Source organism: Balearica regulorum, chromosome 20 (assembly GCF_011004875.1).
Source record: "Balearica regulorum gibbericeps isolate bBalReg1 chromosome 20, bBalReg1.pri, whole genome shotgun sequence".
In the NCBI taxonomy this organism is placed as follows: domain Eukaryota; kingdom Metazoa; phylum Chordata; class Aves; order Gruiformes; family Gruidae; genus Balearica; species Balearica regulorum.
Window position 1 is genome coordinate 6,151,043 of NC_046203.1, and position 21,472 is coordinate 6,172,514.

The 21,472-nt window shown below is 39.4% G+C and overlaps 1 protein-coding gene across 25 annotated transcripts in view; it reads left to right on the forward strand.

Annotated features, from left to right (window-relative positions):
* Nucleotides 1–21,472, forward strand: part of FNBP1 (formin binding protein 1) — a 101,584-nt gene that overhangs the window by 11,914 nt on the left and 68,198 nt on the right. For all 25 annotated transcript variants that reach the window (XM_075772259.1, XM_075772260.1, XM_075772264.1 and 22 more), the window contains exon 2: nt 20,352–20,467. In XM_075772259.1, coding sequence (XP_075628374.1) covers nt 20,352–20,467 — 116 coding nt within the window. The remainder of the gene's footprint in view (nt 1–20,351; nt 20,468–21,472) is intronic.

Here is a 21,472-nt window from a genome sequence, read left to right on the forward strand (position 1 = left end):
ATCCTTTCATTAACCTGAATGAGAAATGAAACAGTATGACGGAGCTTTAGTCTGTATATTAAGTGCTCAAAAGCAAGAATTAACTACAGTATGTCAGTAACCTTGTTGTATATGCTTACTGATCATTATGAACGTCATACATATACAGAGGTTCTAAAGAAAAAAAGTGGGATAGACCACATGACATTTCTTCAGTCTTGCTCTTAACTCTCAGCCACTTTGTCTTGGTCCATCTCAGTCTGCACACCAAGTCTGGTAAGCAGTAATTTTCTTTGTACAGAATATTGGAATCCTTTACAAATATATCCAGAAGGCCTGAGGACTTCATAAAAGCTGGAATGTTTTAGCGTCACTCTTTGTTAATAATGTCTGTGAAGGCATACTGAATGTCCTTGGTAGAAGTTGGCAAATGCTCTCATCTTAAAGACCTCTGACTGCAGAGGTGCTCTGCCAAAGTATTCTACCATAACATAAACTTCCGTGGTCCTACCAGTTCATGGCCCACCAGTTTGTGTTAGCAGCCAAAGCTCCGTTATTTAGGAAAATGGGTTTAAACTTTAGGGTTTGTGAAAAATAAGCTCTTTGCTTTCTCCTTCTTGGCTGAGAACAAAAGCAGTTCCAGTCAACCTTTGGCCTGCCGGGGAGTTGTAGCTTCCAAAGACTATTTTGAGTGGAAGGCATTGTCATTATGACAACTGAAGAGCACCAAATGACCTCATTGTCTTTGCTGTGGGAGGGGATGTTCTTGTCAAATTGTGAGGAATTCCCTTGCCCTCTGTGTACCTAGGTAAGCATGTATTTGTTTTCCTCTTTCCCCCTTCCTCTGTATCAGTCTGGTCCAGAGGCCAAGCTTGCTTTCCCTGCTTGGCAGATAAAACATCTAGTAGATTCAAGTCAATATCCTCTTTCATATTTTTTAGATGATTCATCTGCTCATCAAGCAAATGGTCTATCCCTGTGTTGTAAAATAGTTGGGGAGTCATGGGACGTTCAGGGAACTGTGCCCAGAAGCTCCAGTTGCTATATGAAGATCCGCTCTGATCCATCCAAGTCAAAGGTTGGACAGGAGGTTCCTGCTTGTTCTTCAGACAAAGCCATTTCTTCCATGTTTGAGTGCTCTTTAAACCAACAGACAAAGCTGCAACAGTGTAATGGATGAAGGCTGAAGTAAGCAAAGCATAGATATGAGGAAGAGTTGAAAGGGGAAGAGGAGGAAGGCTGGCAACTAATTTTTAATAGCAGAGGTTGTTACAAAGGGACTGGTAGACTTTCTGTCAGGAGGATCAGCAGTATATTGAGATTAGACTCTCTATGTCCACCATAAGCTTTGAGGATCCTTGGTTGTGTTGTGCTGGCAGTTGCAGGGAACTGCTGCAGCAGTCACCCTTCAGCTGTGGGCTTTTCCTCTCGCAAAGTTTCTGAACGTCTGAGCCCTGTTTGTCAGTCCTGCAGAGCAGTTTAATCGGTGTGACTGCTGTGGGTTGCTTGTGATGGCATTGCAGGATGCTTAAGATAGTGACATTTTGGATATGATAGATGCTCTTATTTCTTGAAATTTATTTGTGGGTAAGCATTTCTGAACATTTATTTTTGGGGTTTTTGTCTTTTTTTCCTTTTTTTCTCCTAACACAGGCAGTTCAGTTTACCTAAGAATTGTATTTAAGTCCAGATTTGGAAGATTATACTGATCCTATAGTTTGCATTCCCATTAAAAAGAGTATGGAACAAGGAGTATTTATTTATCTTTGTGTCCCAAGATAAAATGCTAATTACAATGTATACATGAGACAATATATGTTAATGTAACATCTGTGTTTTAAAATACTTGATTTAAAGTTTATAAACAATGTGATTTTCCTCAGCGTACCCAGAAGAGTATAATGTAGGAGGAATTACAAAGGTGACAAGAAAGCAAAGATGTGAAAAGTCTCTATACCTTTGGGGATTTTATCTGTAGTAAAATTTATTATTCTTACTTAAATTGCAGCCTTTTAATTTTAGAGAGGATAACTTATGAGACTTGTTTACTTTGCCACTGCTATCTATCACTTCTAATATGAAGCTCTTATGATAAGCTTCATCTTTCAAAGCACTTGCACTGGTGTATAATGTTGCTTATCTTTATTAGTGTACCTATTATCTTCATTAGTGTACCTGTTATTTTAGAAATTGCTTGTATTTTGTACCATTGTTCAACTAAACCACATTTTATAAAAGGCAGAACTTTATTCTTTAGCCCTTACCCATATGAGTAATTTCAATTATTTCAGTGCAGGTAAGATCTGAAGCCCTTTGCTTTTTGTTTATGTACCCATTGTGTGTCTCTGCATTATGGATCTTCAGCTTTTTTTTTTTTTTTGAGGTTAATAAGAAATTCAGATCATCATGCTTAATTTGGTAACGCTGACTCCACTCTCTGAACATCTGTCACTCTGTTTGCATCAATGTCTCTGCAAGGCAGGGCAATGTTCAGAACCTTTGGTCTCATTTCAGGCACATGGGTGGGTGTTTGTTGTGTTGTGTTTTGGGGTTTATTTTTTTTTAAGCATTTGTGTGTCTAGTATCCAGACAAAGACATTTTTCTCCAATACATGCAGATGCCTTACACTTTAGTCTTGAGTTCTGGTAAATTTTTTCTTTTCTCATGCTCTGCAGCAGGACAAGTTGTTTTGTTAATATCACATTATTTTTTGCTGTCTCCCCATGCGTCTTACCCAGGAGTAGAATATTTATTCTCAAAGACACTGTTCTTTTTTGTCTCTCTTACATTACTCATAAGACTAACTTATAACTATATAATAGCAAGACTTTGTAAAAAAAAAAAAAAAAAACAAAACAAAAACAACAAACAAAACCCCCAACCAAACAAAAAACAAACAAGAAACCAAACAAAAAAAAAACCAACCCAAAACGAAACAAAACCCAAACAAAACTGTTTTGAGGTGGGGAGTTTTCACAGGTTACATTTGTTCTGATGAACTGTAGTATCTAAAGCCAACATGTCTTAAACAGAAAATGAGAACTTGGCCTTTAGTATCTTATGCTTTGAAGCTAAATACTCTAATACCACCTCATTAGAGTAATAAATGAGTTAGAAGTACATCTAGGAAGACTTTTGAGGAGTGTCCCTCAGTGTAATTTATAGGATGTCAACCCTCGTAGCACTTGAACGTCTGCTGTTTCAGTAAGTGCATTGCTTAGTGTTGTGCTGTTCCAGAAGTCCCACTTAATTTTTATTTTTTATTTTCTGAACCTGGGAGTTGCTGTCATAGCAGTTGTTGCTAGAGATGCCGTCCCCATTGTGCTAGATAGGCATTGTGCAGTCCAGGCACTGATGGGCCCCGTCTTGCAAATTGTGTAATGCAACCTAAAGACAAGCAAGATAAGAAGGATGGAGTGCATGTCACTCATGGACATGGAAATTGTACACAGGTCTCAAACCTATCCCATCTTGTGACTCTTCCAGTCTGGGGAAAAGGATAGTAATTTCTCTTGCACCCATGTTTTTTATGAAAGTTCTTAAGTGTTGTGAAATTGTAAACTACTGAATGTAGTAATGGTAGTGGGGTAATGGTTTTAAACTGAGGGAAGAGGGTAGATTTAGATTAGATATTAAGAAGAAATTCTTCACTGTGAGGGTGGTGAGGCACTGGCACAGGTTGCCCAAAGTCCCCCTCCCTGGCAGTGTTCAAGGCCAGGTTGATGGGGCTTTGGGCAACCTGGGCTAGCAGAGGGTGTCCCTGCCCATGGTGGGGCGTTGGAACTAGATGGGCTTTAAGGTCCCTTCCAACCGAATCACAGAATGGTTTGTATGAATAGTTACTGTATTTGGAGACTAAGTTAAAAAGTAAAATAGAGGGTATCTATTTTACTGTATCTTCTTACATTGAAAATCAATATAGTATGCTGATAGATAAAATATTCTCTATATTAGAATTGCATTGTTCACTGAATGCTATAAAAAGTCTCTATGTCTGACAGCCATGTTTGAAAGGATTATTTTTCCAATGTACTAATTAATTACCTTCAAATAAATAGTCATGCAAAAAATGAAATACAACATCAATATTTAATGGCATCTGCTTAAAACCCTCCTGGTCTAGACTTCTGAAGTTGTGCGGGGGTGCTATTCACACATCCTTGATAAAGAGAGGATGGAATGCGTGTGTGTCTGTGTTTTCATTTAAGGAATTAATTACTTCCTCCTTAAAGATGTAATTGTGAGATGCCCTACATGGCCCTGCTCAAAAATAATGGGTTGTAGAAAACAGCTTCATCTCTCTTTGTAGGCTGCTGCACTGTGAATATCCATTTGGATGTTACCAGAAAGAGAGTCTGTTTCCTGAATGGGATGAGCTGTCTCCCCCTTTCAGCAGGCAGGCTCCTCCAGTTGAAGCAAGTGTGCAGAAGTAATATTGAAAGTGGGCTGTAATTTTTCTCTTGCTTCAGGAAAGAGTGAGCCCAAATGACCGACATTTTATTCTGCACATCACATTGTTTCCTGTTCTGCTGCTGAACAGTGCAGCGGCAAACTGACCTAAATTTACAGTTCTCTTGCAAGATGCCAGTCTACTCTTGAGCTATTTGCAGTATTTTTATACATGAACTGACTGTATTTATTGTTATTGCTATGTTATCAGCTGTTTATTTTGAACGGCAGCCTTATGGAGAAGTGAATTTGTAACAGATTTGCATATATTTGTGGGCAGTGTTTATTCCAAATAGACCTGTAGAGTTGGGGAATCCTTTACTTTCTGGAAACAAAGTGAACATTTGTTAGATTTCCTCCCACAGCAGTGGCAGAAAAGAGCAGCGTTGTGCTTGCCATCCTCTTCTGATACTTCATGGTTTGTTATTGCTGTGATAGGAAAACACAAGTAGCACATTATAATGTAAACATTCCGTCTGTTTATTTTTTTGTTGTGGTAGCCTTCTACTTGATCTTCAAGAACATGAGAAGAGTGGAAATCAGGATTGTGTAGCTGTGTAGTTTTATTCATAAAAATTTACCACGTGTGCTCTGTGCACAGCACACTTTTCTGTGATGTAGTCTTGGTAAAACAATTAATGAAGAAATACTCCTGTAAAATATGCTGTGCTATACTACCAACTCAAAACTTGACCAGCAGCTCCACGTTACTTCTATTATGAAGATTTTAATGACATTGAACCATAGTTTTAGTCCTTTAACTAATAACATCACAATTTATGTGGTGCGATGGTCTTGTTTTTGTTTGTCTTCAAGACAGAATGCTTTTTATTGCCTTCCCAGTAATCAGTCCGAAGTACAGCAAGCAGCTTTACGCTTGAAAAAAACCGTAGCACCCTTTCAGAAAATGTCTTTGGTGCCTCGGATTTTTTCAGCCTGCTAACACATTCAGAATACAGGACAAGCAGCTTAAGATCTGAATGAGATTGTTCACCAAATGAGTTGGTGCAGCATATTAATTTGCTAGCACTTCTAAATGCCTTCAGTGTTACAAGAGCCTGCAATGTCACTAAAATACCAGGAGCTTTGTTGGTTCTAAACTCCTTAAAGAACATTTGAAATTCTTGTCTGCTTGCTGTAGTCTTACCAGCTTTATAAAGAATTTTGAGATCTGTATTTGAAAAATGTTGTGTGTCCTGGGCTTAGCAAAGTAAGAATCTTTTCCTGGCAGTATTGTTTTGGGAGTTTCATTGTGCTCTAGGTTTTACTGAATAGCTCATTATTTTATGAGGCTGCTATTCCTCCTTTTATCTAGCTGCCAATGGATACATTTATTGCATGTTTTGATATGTGTTTAATTTCAGTGGACAGTCTAGGATTTATGTTGAAAAAAATAGTTGCCTTTACAGTTAGGTAAACTAACATAATGTGGTTTTAATGAGACGATGCAGTCAACCTATTTTTTTTTGATGTGTACTTTCCGTTCCATCTTAAGTTCATAAGTTGGCATTTAAATGCCCGAGTAGAACTGATATGACGCTAAACCGTTTTTCCTTTTTCCTCTTTGTGTAGCAAATCAGCCCCCTCCCTCCCACCAAAACAGTTTTCTGTCTTGCAGTTCTTGGAGAAGAGGGGTATGAATGGATTTTAAAAACTACAACAAGTTTCAAACTTTACAAGCCTATTTTTAAGGTCTTAAAATGGATGTTTTTATTCAGAGATTGAACCCAAACGTGTTAGTGAAAGCTGCCTGGATGGGTAAAGCATAATGTTATTACCTGCTGCCCCAAAATTTGCCTCTGAGGTTTATGAACTGGTACTGATTCACTGTTCAGATTGGGAATTGAGTATAACACTATCATAGCTGCATCTTTAGGAATGGAATTAAAAAACAATCAGACAAATGATTCATGCTGTCCCTTGTTTCACTGATACTGGATTTAGGCAAATACATAGTACTGGAAGATGGGATGGGTGGAAGGAAGTGGTCAGACTGGTGTAATATACATGTGGCTTTTAATCTTGGCTGCAGTAAGCACTGTTTTAAATGGGGTGGTGCTTTTCTTCATGACTACGTCTAGATTAATAGAAGACAACTGTTTACTGATGTAATTCCCATTAGGGTTGTAAAGATGCTTGCTTATTCAAGCATTGTGAAGGCTTGAAATTTGTATCATGGTATCATCATCATTGTTATAGTGTGTCCTATAAAATACTCACATGGTTTTTTTTTGAAACCCAAGGACATGAGATTGTTGTGGCAAGCAAACTGAATTACCCCATTTGCTCAGCTAGACTCACCTATCCTGCTTATGAGCAGAATGTCCTTGCTGAGGGAAGCAGTCCTTACTTAAAGGATCAACGGATGTTGCTTTCTTGCTCAGAATGGTGAAATATTATTGATTCCTGACATTTAGGTTTCCAAATCATATTGCTCAAAAGAGAATATAATTGTTGATTTGTTTCCCTAAAATGTTCTGATATTTTACTTTGGGAGGCTGGAGGCTTTGTAGGGAGCCAGGCTAGAAAGTTTGTACAGTCAGTAGATGCCTTACTTTCTAGAAACTGTAATTTTAGGTTATCTTAGCACAATATGGTTAGCACACTGAACTTGAGTTTTGTCTATTGAGGCTCAGTGTGGCATCACTACAGCAGCTTTGTGGGACAGTCGGCAAACCACTGTGTCTTGCTCGCTGTGCTGTGGTTCCCTGCCTGCCTGATTTCTCTGTAAGCTGGCCCCTGTTGCAGATCTGTGAGGTGTATAGGCAGCACTTAGCACAAGTGGGATGCTCTGAGAGCTGGAGGATCTTTGCTGTTGCTACAACTTGCTTCAAATGCTCTCTGATCAGTTGGTTGGGCACTTTAAATTTATCGATGGTAGAGATAATTGTGTTACAAAACTCTAGTTCTGTATGTTTCATGACTGGCATGTTTATAGGACAGCAAACAGTGATTTCTTCCTGTTTTAGAAAGGTTGGTGACACTTATTCTCTCTATTCTTGTATGAATGTTTAGTGTGATGGAGTTAAATTTACCTCTTTCTTTCTAGATGCTTGTAATTGTTTCGTGTCCTGTGGAGAATCTCAAGTATCCTTGAGTGAGTAGCTCTGATGGCTCCATCACAGTCCACAGAGCATTGTGCTTGGCTGTCTTCGTGTTGCTCTATTGACTCTGCAAACCTGAAATGTGTGTGGGAGAACTTTCTATTGTAATTTAATTGATGTTTTGTTTGGTAATTTGTCTCAGATTAACTTATTCGTTGTCACTACTGAACAGATGCTTTGTGTGCTTTTGGTGGGTCAGCATTTTGCACAATATTTCCCCTTCTTTATTCCACCTACTTTGATGCATTCATTTATTTTTGCTGCGATCTTATTACTGAGAACCAAGAGAGGCTTCTGTTGGGAGGAGGGGAGAACCCAGTGGAGTTTCAGAGAGGCTATATACAGTGGTTATTTGGTTAAGGGAAATGCGATTACTTTTCCTCAGATTTAAACTTTGATCTAACACAAGTTCGCACTATAATTAAGGGGAGTTGTTACCTGAAGATAAACTATAGAAATGGAATAGAACTGAGCATGTGAGAATATGAATGTGTTCTCTCCCTCCAAAGGAAAAGAAACTTTAAATTACCAGAGAATCCTTGTTTATTGATAGCAATATATGCTTTGATGCACAGGTGGATGTTTCTGGTCCCTAGTAAGACATGTTAGCAGTACAGTTGCCAAATTAGTTTTGGTTTGACCATATTTTAGTTTCTTAATCATAGGTTAATTCTTTGGCCACGCAGGTGATCTCATCTTTTGCAGAGGAGAAGAGGCATGGCAAGATTCAGCTTAGTTTGAGTATTTTATGCGAGTGGGATCAGTCTGAAACAGTGGTGGTGTCAAAATCGAGACAAGTGGCCTGACTGTATGAAGTAGTGCAGAGTATGTGCAAGTGCAGCAGGGGTTGGTCCCTTTTCTGAAGTGTTTATCAGCTGAAAAGCTGAGATGAGAAGGGTAATAGGAAAATATTTCACAGGATGTTAGCTGAATGTCTTGGTTGCCATTTTCATAGCTATAGGAAGAGTTGGGTCTTACCGTAATAAAAAAGCTGTGTGACAAACCCCAGTAGATGGATTTAAGGAACAATGTCTCTTCAGCTTTTCTTCAGGTCTTTGCTTTCATCATTTTCTATTTCTGACCTTATTCCAGAATTAATCTATTTTTTTGCCACTGTTGTTTGACTCCACAGAGTGGGGCATATGAGTGGATAATACTGAATTATGAAATGATTGAACAGAATCTGTTAACAAATTTTGAAGTGATCAACTTTGTGTTTAAAATTCAAGTTGTATTTATGCCTAAGTTTGCAGACATTTTAAATGCTACATACTCAGAACAACAATGTCATTTTATCTATTGCATTAGATTTCCTGAATTGTATATATCTCTCTGAGAAGTCTCCTGTTTTGGAAACTTAACTATTTCTCGGATCAGAGCAGAAACACCAAATCTTAGAAATGGAATGCAATGGCAGATAGAAATACTTAAGGCATAGCAGTAATCTTATTTGGTCCTGGGTGTGAAGTGGCCCTTGAAAAATCTAGGACTGCATTTGTAATGTCATGGTATTTAAGATACTAAATGGTTTTTGAACCCCATCTGCAAAGGAGTACTTTAGTCTTTTTCCACTATTAGTTCCATTTAATTTGGAAAAGAGAGGAGGGAACAGTGAGTTCACAGATTTTCACCTTTCATTTGAACTTTAGGGAAGGGCTTTGGACACGCTTGGGGGAGCTTATGTTTTGACTCTTAGCTATTGCCATTGCTCCAGTGATTCTAGGAGACAGCCTCCAGCTAAGCAGAATTACAGCGACTTTTACAGCATTCTTCTTTTCCAAGCGTCTGCATAAACATCCCATAAAGACATCACACCTGCAGTGGAGTTTGGTAGTCAGTTCTCAGAGTGCTTCACAGCCAGAGGAGGAGGTGAAAATGAGTCAGAGTAAAAAGGCTGTTCTGTTTAATAAATAAATACATCTTTGCATTCGCATCTGTGTAGAAAGCACATGCATGCTCAATTCTATACCTGACAGGTGACTGATTTAATGGAGATTAGAAGATCAGAAGTTTTGCTATTGAGAATACCAGGCATACCTGGTGAGGTCTTCCCCCCCCCCCAAATGTAGCCCATATGGGCTACATTTAGATAGAGGGGAGATCAAGGACTCTTATTTTACAAAGCTTAACAATGTCACTGATTTTTTAAAAATTGGTTATATAAAAATAATCAAATTAAATCCCCCCCCAAACCAAACAAAAAACCCCAAACACACACTTGCCCATATATGACTCCTCCAAAGAATTCCACAGAATGGGATTGAAATTCCGGTGTTCCTTAACTCCAGCTGTGTGCTTAGAGCAGCATTGCATTTCAAAAGGTTTGATATTAATGACAAAATGGGGCACTTTGAGGATACACCAAACAGCTTGGATATCCTACGTGGTGAATCCAGTATGGCATTGGTTTATGAAGAAGTTGGGCAAAAAGCTAATTTCCCCAAAATACATCCCCATTCTACTATTGTAATTCAGTATGGGTTTGGATAAGAGGGCAGAATTGCCTTATTTGTGTGTGTGTCATCTTTTAAATGGATCAGCAGGCATGTTTGTTTTTCTATTGTAGTTATCCGTGCAATAAGCAGGAACACTGTATGGTTCATTTTTAATAATTAGTACACAGCTGCCCAAAGGGGAAACTGTGTGGGCAAGAGATCTTGTTGATCTTTGTTGTAACAGCTGGTATTATTAAGGGAGAGCTTTGCAGAATGGAAAAAAAGAGGATGAAAATCAGTCAACAGTTAATCCAAAGATGTAGCCAGGCACCAAAAGATTTACTGGGAATTAGTTCTAAAATTGCATTTGTTCAAATTATTTCAGAATAAAGAATGGGTGTGTATTAAATGAGGGAAGTGGGATGGTGCTGGGGAACAGTGAAAAGTTGCAACATTGTCAACTGAAAGATCTTACTGGAACAACAACATATATTTAGCATTGTTACCATGCTGCAACTCCTGAGGGAGGCAGCTTGGATCCGGAGCTCTGCTGTGCTTCATGATTTATGCCATCCCAGCAGCAGAGCGTTACGCACCAGAATCTGCTCATTTTCAAAGCTCTTGTTTATAATGCACAGAACAGTGAATCCCTGTGGGTCGCTGCAGCTTTCCATCTGCAGCTCTGGATGCTGTCAGCAAAAATCAAATCCTTGTCCTAGTCCTATTCCTGTTCCCCCAGGATAAGCAGAAGGAAGAGGTTAGCATTGCTTTGTTTTGTTTCTTTGTTTTTTTAAATTATTTTTGTGGGTATCATTAATGCTAATGGTAGAGATGCATCATCTCTCTGGGCCCCAGTAGGTTTTCGTAGTTATGAGCCTTTGCTTAGCTAATGGGTTGGTATTTTAAGGTCTATATTCTGCTGCTTATGCCCATACCTAGTAGGAATAAGTCACTTCAATTGATTGAATCGCACGAGTATCACCAAACGGAGAAGCAGCATGTGCGTGTTTGTCTTCAGTTATAATAACTGAACATGTGCAGGAAAAGGTTGATATGCACTCAGTCCTTCAATAAAAATAGTTTGTACTTCTGACCTTACATCTGGCATTAGTTGAGGTTTCTCTTTTATTATCTTGCTCTTTAAGAGCTTTCTTATATGCTGGGCTGTAATTTGCACATTATAATGTATTTTGAAACAAAACTCTACCATTCTGGGGTTTCTCACATGTATTTTATAAGCAGAATTGTATGCTTGAAAAAAAGTGTTCATTTCTGAATGGTCTGCTTATGACAGATGGTTCTCATTGTGGTGAAGTCATGCAGTGCCTCAAACCTCAAGATGTATAAACTTATTTGAAGGAAATGAATTGCTGCTGCAGCATGGCCATCTATGAAAAGTATCCTTGGACATTGCGAACAACATTTTTTGAGCCTTACCTTTTCCTTATTTGAAGAAAACTATACTGTTCATTTTCAAAAGCATGAAATTTTGGCACCTCTAAGATGCATATTTCCTCTTTCAAGAAATGTATCACAACTTTCTTAAAGTGTCTCCCACTGATAACAGCAGATGACTTGTGTTAAGTCTCTAACGCCTCTGTATGGCCTTCTCAGGTAATTGAATAAAAATGAAACAGCACCTATATAATGCTCTATACTAGATGGATGTATGTTTTTCCACATGTGCCATCCAGGGCATGTAACCTACATAATTTCACATCAAAATCTCCCCTGTTCCAAGAAAGCCAGGCTTCCCATTAGCCTTTTGTCTGCAAAAGGACCATCTTATTGCCCCTATAACTATCCAGTATCCTTTGATTCAGTTGCTATTTCTTTAACCACCTGTTGCTCATCAGCTTTGTCCTGTTCCGCTTGAGCTGTTCACATTCTCCTGTCTTCCCACTCCCAAGAATTAATCATTCCTCTCTGTCTTACCTCTCACAACATCTTTTTAAGCTGCTGCAGTACCAGCAACCACATCCTCTCTTGCATATCACATCCTCTCTCACCTTCCTTCCTGGCTGCTGTGTTAGCACTGTTACTTGCCCTGTTGCTATAGAGGGACCACAAGTTCTGCTTTACCACATCCTTTGTAGGATACAGCAGGCTAAAAGGGGGGGAAGAAGGCTTGGTTTGACACCAGGATGGCAGAGGCGGAGGGTTTGGGCTGTGGTGGGGAAGGCTGTTTGCTGTAGTGCTGAGAGCAGCCCCTGAACAAAGACCAGGAGGTTTCTTGCAGGAGCACTTGTTCATCCTGGAGCTCCACCGCCCCTGCACCCACGTCCGGGTGGCAGCAGTAACTCAGAGGCTTCTGGCTGCTGCAGGAAGGAGCAGTTTCAGTTCACAGTTTAAGCTGTTAGCAGAGTGTTAGATACCGAGTGTGCGTGTGTGAGTGAACGTCTTGGCAGTTGATGACACCAGTTGTACTCACACCAGGAAGCATCCTCCTGTGAACTGTGTGTCAGGTTTTGCAGGGCTTCCATAATAGGTGTTACAGTGGGTCACGGACGCAAGTGCTCGGGCTGTGCTCCCAGTGACCTGTTAGGTGGGTGGAGGTGTCTCGTTGCTGACATGATGCTCTGTGCTGCTGCTGAGAGAGTTGCTCTCCCTCCCTTCCCTGCTTTCAAAGCTTACTAGTTGGCTTTGCACTGCTGTTCGCTGTTGTGCTCTCTGTAGCCTACTACTGCATTTTAGAGTTAGTGTTGTGCATCATCTTCTCTATAATGAGGTTGTAAGTGACACTAGTATGAAGACAAACTCAGTATTTTCGTTAGTGGGGGATGTACCTATGCAGCTTTCCTGTAGGTGGGTCTTTGTTTTAGATATTGCAATTGAGTTTGTTCCCTGTCAACCCTGATGATCTGGTTGTACTCCCAGAACTGTCCTTGCCTCAGTGTGGCTGTAATATTCATTTTGTTCTCCAGGTGCTGGCTTCTGCGCCATATGCTCAGGTGGCTTTTTTTCAGAAGTGCTTGTTGTTGGACTTCAGTCAGGTTTCTATCAAGGTAGGGGTTAGGGTATGGCCGAAACCTGCCTGTGAGGCAGCACTTCTGCCTAATTAGCAGGAGGGGTCACCCTTGAGTTTGTGGAAGGTGGTTTTCTGGGTGGGGATGAGCATGGCTGGTCTCAGGTACAATTAGAGGGTTACTCCCTGTTGCTACCTTTGCTGTGCAAAGGGCCTTGCTATTATACTGGGGCAATGTTATTTAAAATCCAAATTAAAATTGGCATAAATATTTGAACTTATTTTGCTTTACAGCTTCAGCAACATGCTGAAGAGAGTAGGCATTTCAAGGCTGAAATATAGACCAGTAACTACTTAATTAATAATGTTTATTGGAACAAGTAGGACAATTAGAGGTGACTATCTAGCAACATAAAAGAAATTTCAACATAAAACATAGTCTGTTTCCACTCTTGATTTCTGAGATCCGCCCCCCTCCCCCCAAAAAAAAGTGTAAATGCACTTAGTTGCCTAGTGGTGCAGCAAAGAATCTTGGTTTTGTTTCTCTTTTCTCCTAACTAGATCAAGTTCTGAGGTGAATCACAAGAGATCAAATAACAGTTAACCTTTTGGGCTTTATGGAAAATGAATTTAAGGGCTGATGATGAAGAGCAAGTGGAGGTGGGAAAGTAGTATGGATTTTTCAGGGGTATTTATTCACCTCGAGCAGAAATATGCCTGCTTAAGGTGAGAGGTCAGGAAGATTTATTTAATATGTAAAGGTAAAATGAAATAAAACACGTAGACGAATAGATGATCTGCATGAAAAATGCATATGATCATAAATAGTTTTGTGAGTGAAAACCGGATATACAGGGGTGATGAAGTGTGGATTCATAAAACAACCAGTAAAGCCACAGTGTCATTTGAATGTAAATCAAAAAGAGATGGTCTCCCTGTCCCATCGACATGTCTTCCATGGTGCTATTAGTCCTCCTTGTCTGTGCTGCTCAAAGCAAAAGGTTAGTGTCCTGTACTCTGTTTTGTATTTAACATACTTAACATATATAAACAAGGATGTTTGTTTAATTGTTGTTACCTGAGGATTTCACTGACTATAGCTGACAAGTTTTGTGTGGGAAGCCGTCTCTTATCTGTAGTGATTTCATATTTTCTGCTCATCTGTTTTCTGGAAGGCTCTTGCAGTGGTAGCCTGTACTTTATGCGTTTTCTTTCATTATTAATTTGCCTGAAGACTGTTAACATTTGCATATAGCTTTAATGTAGGTCTCCAAGGATCTGTGATCTGAATTCTGATTCTAGCCATACTTAACTGAGCCTATGAAGGTCTCATCCTGTTAATTATTTTTATAATTTGAAGTTGTTAAACCACGGAATCTAAAAAAAGTAATTTAGAATTTGAACACTGTAATGTATTCTTGATCTTCACTTTAATTCCTTTTTGCCTATGGAAATGAGAGAGTTTAAAAAAAAAAAAAGAGGGGGGAGGGAAAGGAGGATGTGGAAGGAGAAGGTATGAACCAGAGGTGAAACTTAGCATTTAGTTCCCTTATTCCTACTTGTGTTTTTAGGACAGTGCATAAACAAGTAACTTTGGGAGGAAACAGAATTGAACTCCCCGGAGAATGAGGCAGTAGAAAGTCTTCAGATATTCTTAACATTTAAGAATCATGGGTCTTTGATTATGTTGCTGGATTAGAATTCTAGGAGGAATATGCTAAATATAAAGGCTCTGTTTTTCTGTTATTAGCACATGAATTTTCAGCATACTCTTTCTTCACTACTTGTCTCTGTGTTAGCATTCGTCTTAATTTTGCACTCCTGCACCACTACCTGTGAAAATAGCAGAAAGAGTGACAGAGTGACAGTTCAGCCTGGTTACTAGTATAGTAAACACTGCCACCCAAGTCCAATCTGAGCAGGTTAGGCATGATGATTAAAACTGCAGAATTAATTGGTAGTCTCCCAGAATCTAATGTTTTGTTCACACTTGAATAGAGACCCCAGGAGTTGTGGCCTAGCTGGGTGGTGGAGTTGGACTCCTTGTCATCAGCCTTTTCGTTAGTGAAAAGTGCTGACCAGACAGGGGAGCACAGTGACCTGCGTGAGTGGTGTCTGGCTGCAGCGACACTGAGTCTAACTCTGGAGAAGAGTGAGGATGCCCATTTTATTTCAGTAGATGGCAATGCTGAAGCCCCTTGTTGGCAAATTAAGGTCCCATCCATCACTGGATCTGAGTGAGCCTTGTGTTGAACTATTTCGCAATAGATGGAAGTATTCTTGAAAGAGGAAGGAGTATCTTACTGAGCTGATCTTCAAAGACCTCACAGATAACACTTTATTGCTCAATAATTGGTTGTACTCCATGTTATGTGGCTTGGAAATGGGAAGAAAGCTTTTCTTTCTTTTGTTTTTTTTAATGCTAGCTTTGTTTTTCCCAAAATACTTTACATAGCTGGGGAATGTGACTTCAGGAGTACAGTTGAAAAGTGAGGGGATCTGACAGCTTAAAGTAGCCATTAAAATGAGGAAAAGCAAATAGGCAGCACTATTTCCATTTTAAGCATTGTCAGTGTAACAAGCATGCAGCCGAGTTTCAGAAAGAATGCACGAACGTGAGGTTATTTGGGCAGTGGTAAAAATACTGGGAGAGTTAATGGAAACAGAAGTGAAGTTAGAAACACACTTTGCCTTAGGGATAAAATTTTCAAAGCGTTCTGGGTACTTGGATGTCCAATTCCCATTGAAGTTAATGACTAAAGTTCTTCTTTCCTCTTTTGAGCTGTAATTTTTGTGTGCATGCTCAAGAATGTGTTAAGCTCTGAACAAATACGAAGAGACTGTAAACAGTTTCAAGCTGCTTGCAGCAGAGGTTCTGCTTTCCCACCCACGTAAAGTCAGGTGGGTCAGCTCCTATATTCAAACTCCCCCATCACTTGGGGAAGGCATGAAGTGTTTGTACTGGCACATGTTGCTGTCATTGGTAAGCCGGTGGAATCGGATGAAGAGGAGTGTGCTACAGTTGTATGAGTAGTTTAATTACATGCATATCTTGATTGTCAATCAAAAGTCTATTCTTTTTTATTAAGCTGTTGACATCACAGTGAATACAGGGACTCAAAAATGGGAGAAGGGGAGATTTGTGCTTCTTGTCTTGTTTTCTTGCTTTTCGTGAACAATGCTAAAACCTTGTGGAATTTATTGTTTTCTAATGTTATCCCTAACTGGAAGGGTGAGGAGGCTGCAAAGACGAACAGAGGAGAATATGCACATTGAAACTGAAAGCAGAAACAGCAGCTGATGGAGGTACCTGAGCCATCTTCCAGCTGATGACCAAACCTGCAGAGCTGTAGTGGCACACTTTACCTGCTAAATCTGTATCCATCACTGGCAAGGATGGTGCACTTTGTGCTGAAACCATGTGCCGCTCTCGTTAGACTGCTCCTGGTTGTAGAGCTCCTGCTTCTTTTTGTAATGTAGATGCTTCCTCAGCCACCAGCTTCTTCCTGGCTTAGGTGGGACACCAATACCTTTATTGATCTCTCTGTTTGAAAATCCTCATTGAGTTCTACTGTTTGAGTACGAGAAACTTCTTAGGTCTGGTGCTACAAGTGCTTACGTTAACTGAAGTACTAGCTAATTTACTGATCGTATTGCCTCCTTCATGAGATCTTTTTTTGCTGGCATTAATTACTACGAAGAGCTTTTTAAGCTATAAAATGATTACAGAGTTCAGTGAAAACTGAAATGAAACATAGTACTGGAGTTTGGGAATATTTTGAAGAAATTTTCTAGCAGGCTGCTTCTGGGAAACCTTTTATGGGAGGCAGTCTATTATGGAGAACTGTGAAGATCTCATTGTTAAGAATACTAAAACTAGACCAAATTTGCTTCAGAATAATTGAGATTTTTTTTTATCTCTTCAGCTTCCATGTGATAATGCATTTTTGTAATGAACTTTAGAAATACTAAATCAATAAAAAATAAAATCTTTTCAACATTGATTGTTTGAAGGCATGATATTGTTAACTACTCTGAAAAATCTCCTTTTAGAAACTCTGGTTTTGCATTGATTGCATGTATCCTTGGAGTTTGGGATTTCATAAATTAAAGGTTATGCTTTACGATCAAAGCATTCTGTGTACTCTGTCATCCCTACGATTCATGAGCTTCAACACAGAGCCTTCGCCTACCTTCAGCTTGCTGCGCAGATCCATGAAACAAGGAGGCCTATCTGTGTTCGGTGCCTCTGACTGCACTGCCTTTCCTTTGGAATCTCATGGTCAGCAAACGATGATGTTGCCAATTTTACTGATTTTTTTTTTTTTTTTCATCCTTAAGGAACACAGAAAAGAGAACACATAATGGCATACGTGACCCCAGCGTAACACGCTGTTGTGGGGCGTTGGCTCCTTAGTGGAATGGCACTTGGGCCAAAACTGTTCCATGCCCAGAAAGGGCAGAAGCTCTTCTCTTTAGCAGTCTGCAGAAAGCTAAATTTCACCTTACCTCGCTTTGTGACAGCGGAGGTCAGTGCTTGTAGTTTATCTCGTTGAGGTTCTTTTGGTTACAGCTTGACGCAGGACAAGCGTCATTGCTCACTGTGTAGATAGAAAGCTAGCATCTTCGCACAGTTGGTCTGGCAGCTGTGCTGTGGTGCATTCGCCTTTGCACTGCACATCATGGAGTTTTCTTTTGCCAAACTTGACATAGTAAGGCCGCTGAAGCAGTCCAGCAGATCCATCTATGGAATAACAGACCAAGCTGAGGCAGCTACCCGGAGCCATTTTCAGGTTTTTATTCATACTCTGATCTAAATGATGCTCTGAGAATGGAGTCAGGGTGGTAGTGATGGTGGTGGAAGAGGTTTGGACAAGCCGCCACCAATATTGCCTTTCCAGGGTGAACCTGCTCTGTCTTTCTGTGCAGTCAGCAGTCTGAATTATCTTGAAGGGCAAGATCTCCTTGAAAGGCATTCTTTCCTATGGGAAACCATGACCTACCTTCTTTGGACGGGGTTACAGTAGGATGCTAAGTTAGTTTCTTGCTACTGATATGGTATATCTGATAAAGGTGGTTTAATTTGTTTACAGAGATTAGGGAGTGGATTTCCCTCCCTGAGATTTCCCTTCTCAAAGTTGGGAGTGTGTGTGAATGCATGTAAACTTGTGAGTGAGGCACTGCCTTGTGTGGTATTTATTTTATATGCATGTGTTTATGTTAAATAATGTAAATTCAGGAAGAGTTAGAGTGTGGGATAGCTATAAGACATCTTTATCAGAAACCTTAAAAAGGTTATGCTTGCATTACTTTTTGATGCCAGCATAATCTGAGAGATGCAAAGGTTGTATATTTGAAGCAGAGCAGAAGGTGCGTGGTTGTGCTGGCATTGTACTCCAGACAGCACACCGTGTTCCTTCCCGATGGGAGCCCTCTGGGAGAGGTCCGTGCTGTTACCCATGTTGTCTTTGTGTTCCCCCCAGCTGTGAAATTGTCGGGAATAAGGATTTGTTTATATGCAAATATGTACTGACTTAGTACACCTCTTCCCTTTCTGCAGAATACATACATCCTCTTTTTGAGTAAATGATGTAATATTGGTTTAAGGGTGATTTATATTATTGGAAGGCAGGCTTTTATTCTGTGTAGTTTGAATATTCTTTTTTTTTCACTTGCCCTTAGCCACTTTTTCTTAGTTCCTGGAGCACAAGGCTTAAAAGTTCTTTACAATTTTTTTAACTTTATACTATTGCCCTTTTGCTGTTCTTCCCCCAGTGCCTCTTTAATTGACTAATAGTGGCATAATTTAAACTGAAGCCTAGTCTGGTTTCGCTGAATTGGAATAAAATAATACCTTATGATAAAGCAGAGCAAATATGCAGATATACAAACCCTATGTATCCTATTCCCTGCACACTACCTGCTGTTTTAACTTGCTTCTTGCTAGGGTTTTGCACTTCTCCTCCTCTAACATGGTTTTCTTTTTCTCCCCTTCAAAATGCAGTAAAACAATTTTGTTAGCAAGTAGCAGCTTCTGTGGACCTGACTGGTTTGCTCAATGCTGGAGGAATCTCCTGATACCAATCTAACTTACTGTCAGAGCTGCATATGCTACAATGCAGAAAGTGGTATTTGCCTAAAAGCAACGTATTCTAAAAGCAACATATTCACAAACTAGTCTTTGTAGTAGGTTTTTTTTTAATCTGTGTATCTAAGGAAGTGGGCTTGCATTGCTTTGATAACATTCGATGATAGCTCTACAAACTGAAAGCCACAAGGCCAAATCTTTGGCGGATAGAAAGGAGCATCATTTCTGTCAGAAGCCTTAATTGTGGCAGCTAAGCATCTGACCCAAATCTATTGCTGGGTACAATTTTTTGGAAAATATTATAAATCTAACCTTTGTGCTGCAGATGTACAAACTTATTCTCTATTTTTCCATGTAAACCATAATGGAAGCTGATGCCACATAAGTCAGGCTGATATCAAAGACTTTGTTTACACTGTGTTTCTGTCAGGATAACTATTCAGCATATCACAGTTTAAAAAATATTTTTCAAGTAGAAACATTAACTTCTGAAATGCTGTGTGGAATGGATGGTTATGGAATTTGAGTGTTGTTGAAGTAACCACATTTTTAAAAATAAGGTAATTTTAGGTTAAATCTGCAGATAGTAATAAGCTGGCTTGGATAATTGATTTGGATTTAGAATTGCTTAATTTCTCTTGGCATTTGCAAATCCCAAGCTGACTTGTGGAATGTTCTTGATGGAAAAAGATTTTATTGAAAACATGTGTGACTGTTTTTGAGGGCAACAATATTTGAAGAACAAAGTAGCATCTGTATATAAATGGAGGTAGACAAGAAAACTTACTGTAAACAGCTAATGTCATTTTTTTTGTGGTATCATTTGTTAGCACGTCTTGTGTTTTAGAACAAAACAGGCTACAGAGGAAGTAAATTCTGTTCTGTAAAAAGATTGTTAGCTGTTCTAAATGATATTTTCAATTGATAACACTGACAAAGCTTGAAAAACTTTCATTTGTCAGACGAAAATGAGAATTATTAATTAGGAGTAGACCTTGAATTCACGAAACTTCTATTAACTCTTCAGAGTAAAATAAAATACTGGCAAGACTATCTATTTCTTATCCTTTGTCTAAGGATAGAAGATGGCATTCAGTAGAATTGCTAGGATTTCTGAAATGAAACTGATTCAGAAATGAGGAATGTTATTGAATTGGTCTCATGTTAAAAGGCATATTTTTGTCGATTAAAACCCAGTGGCGTTACGAAAATGTCTAACTGGTAATGGAAAATATTAATAACACTTTATGGTGATATGTACTTTGGAAATTATTTTTAGTTATCTCTCTGTTCAACGAGACTAAACTATTTTTTTTTTGATTCATTGCAGGACCAGTTTGACAACTTAGAAAAACACACGCAATGGGGTATTGATGTTCTGGAAAAATACATCAAGTTTGTAAAAGAAAGAACAGAGATTGAACTCAGCTATGCAAAGCAGCTTAGGTAAGTTGATATATCGAGTTCTGGACTTTGAGTTGCATCTGTTCAGAGCCTGTAATCATCTGTAAGTTTACTGTTACAGTGGTGGTAATTTGGTTTATAATAATGGCTTTTAGAGAATAGCTTTAATTTAGAGAATGGAAAGCTAAAGTTAATTTAAGATACTGTTTTATTTTCTCTGCTAAAAATCATGCTTTGTGAGAAGAAAGGTTATTTAAGTGACTGAGTAGCATACTAGGGGCTTACTTATGATTTATGTGTGATTAATGGCTCAGGCTTCGAGGGTAGCATTGTAATGTTTTCCATGAAATTAGGACTGCTGTGTGTAAATCCTGAAGGGTTTAAGAATTTAGCAGAATAATGATCATTTGTTGTAAGGCTAAGTTTAGGTTTTTGGTTGTGTGGGTTTTTTTGGTGCTTTTTGAACACGTGTTGGAGAAACTGCAGATCAGAAAGTCAGCAGCAGCCCTTGGAATTTTTGTCTATGTAGTTAGCCAGGTTGCAGCCTGAGATTTGAACTTGGACAGTTTTATAATCTTGCCACTGTTCTTACCATGTATCTACTGCACAGAGCAGAGATTCTGTGAATTTCTCGGGTAGCTAAATTACTGGAAATTCCTGCTGTGTATGTTCTACATGTCTGGTTCGACCATCAGGTTGTAGGTAGAGCTGAGTGTATGTGAACCAGACCCAGAAAACATTCCTTGAGGTCAGATCCAGTGTAAATGGGGAAGGGCAATGAGAAGGGGTGCTAAGAACCCTCCCACAATGAGTAGCTCCCACCCTGCTTTTCCCAGGAGGGTATTAAAAATGAGAGGTGAACAGGGGTTACAAGGGAGAACAGCACACAGACAGTCCTGCTGCTGTGGAGATGCTGTGAAGCAATATTGTTGGCAGCCACTAATGTCCAGGGTGAGAAGCTGTAGGTGGTGGAGCTGACTAGGGAGGGGAGCGCAGGACTAATCCTTCCTAACCCCTCCAGTAAATCCACGCCTTTTTGTGCGTGAC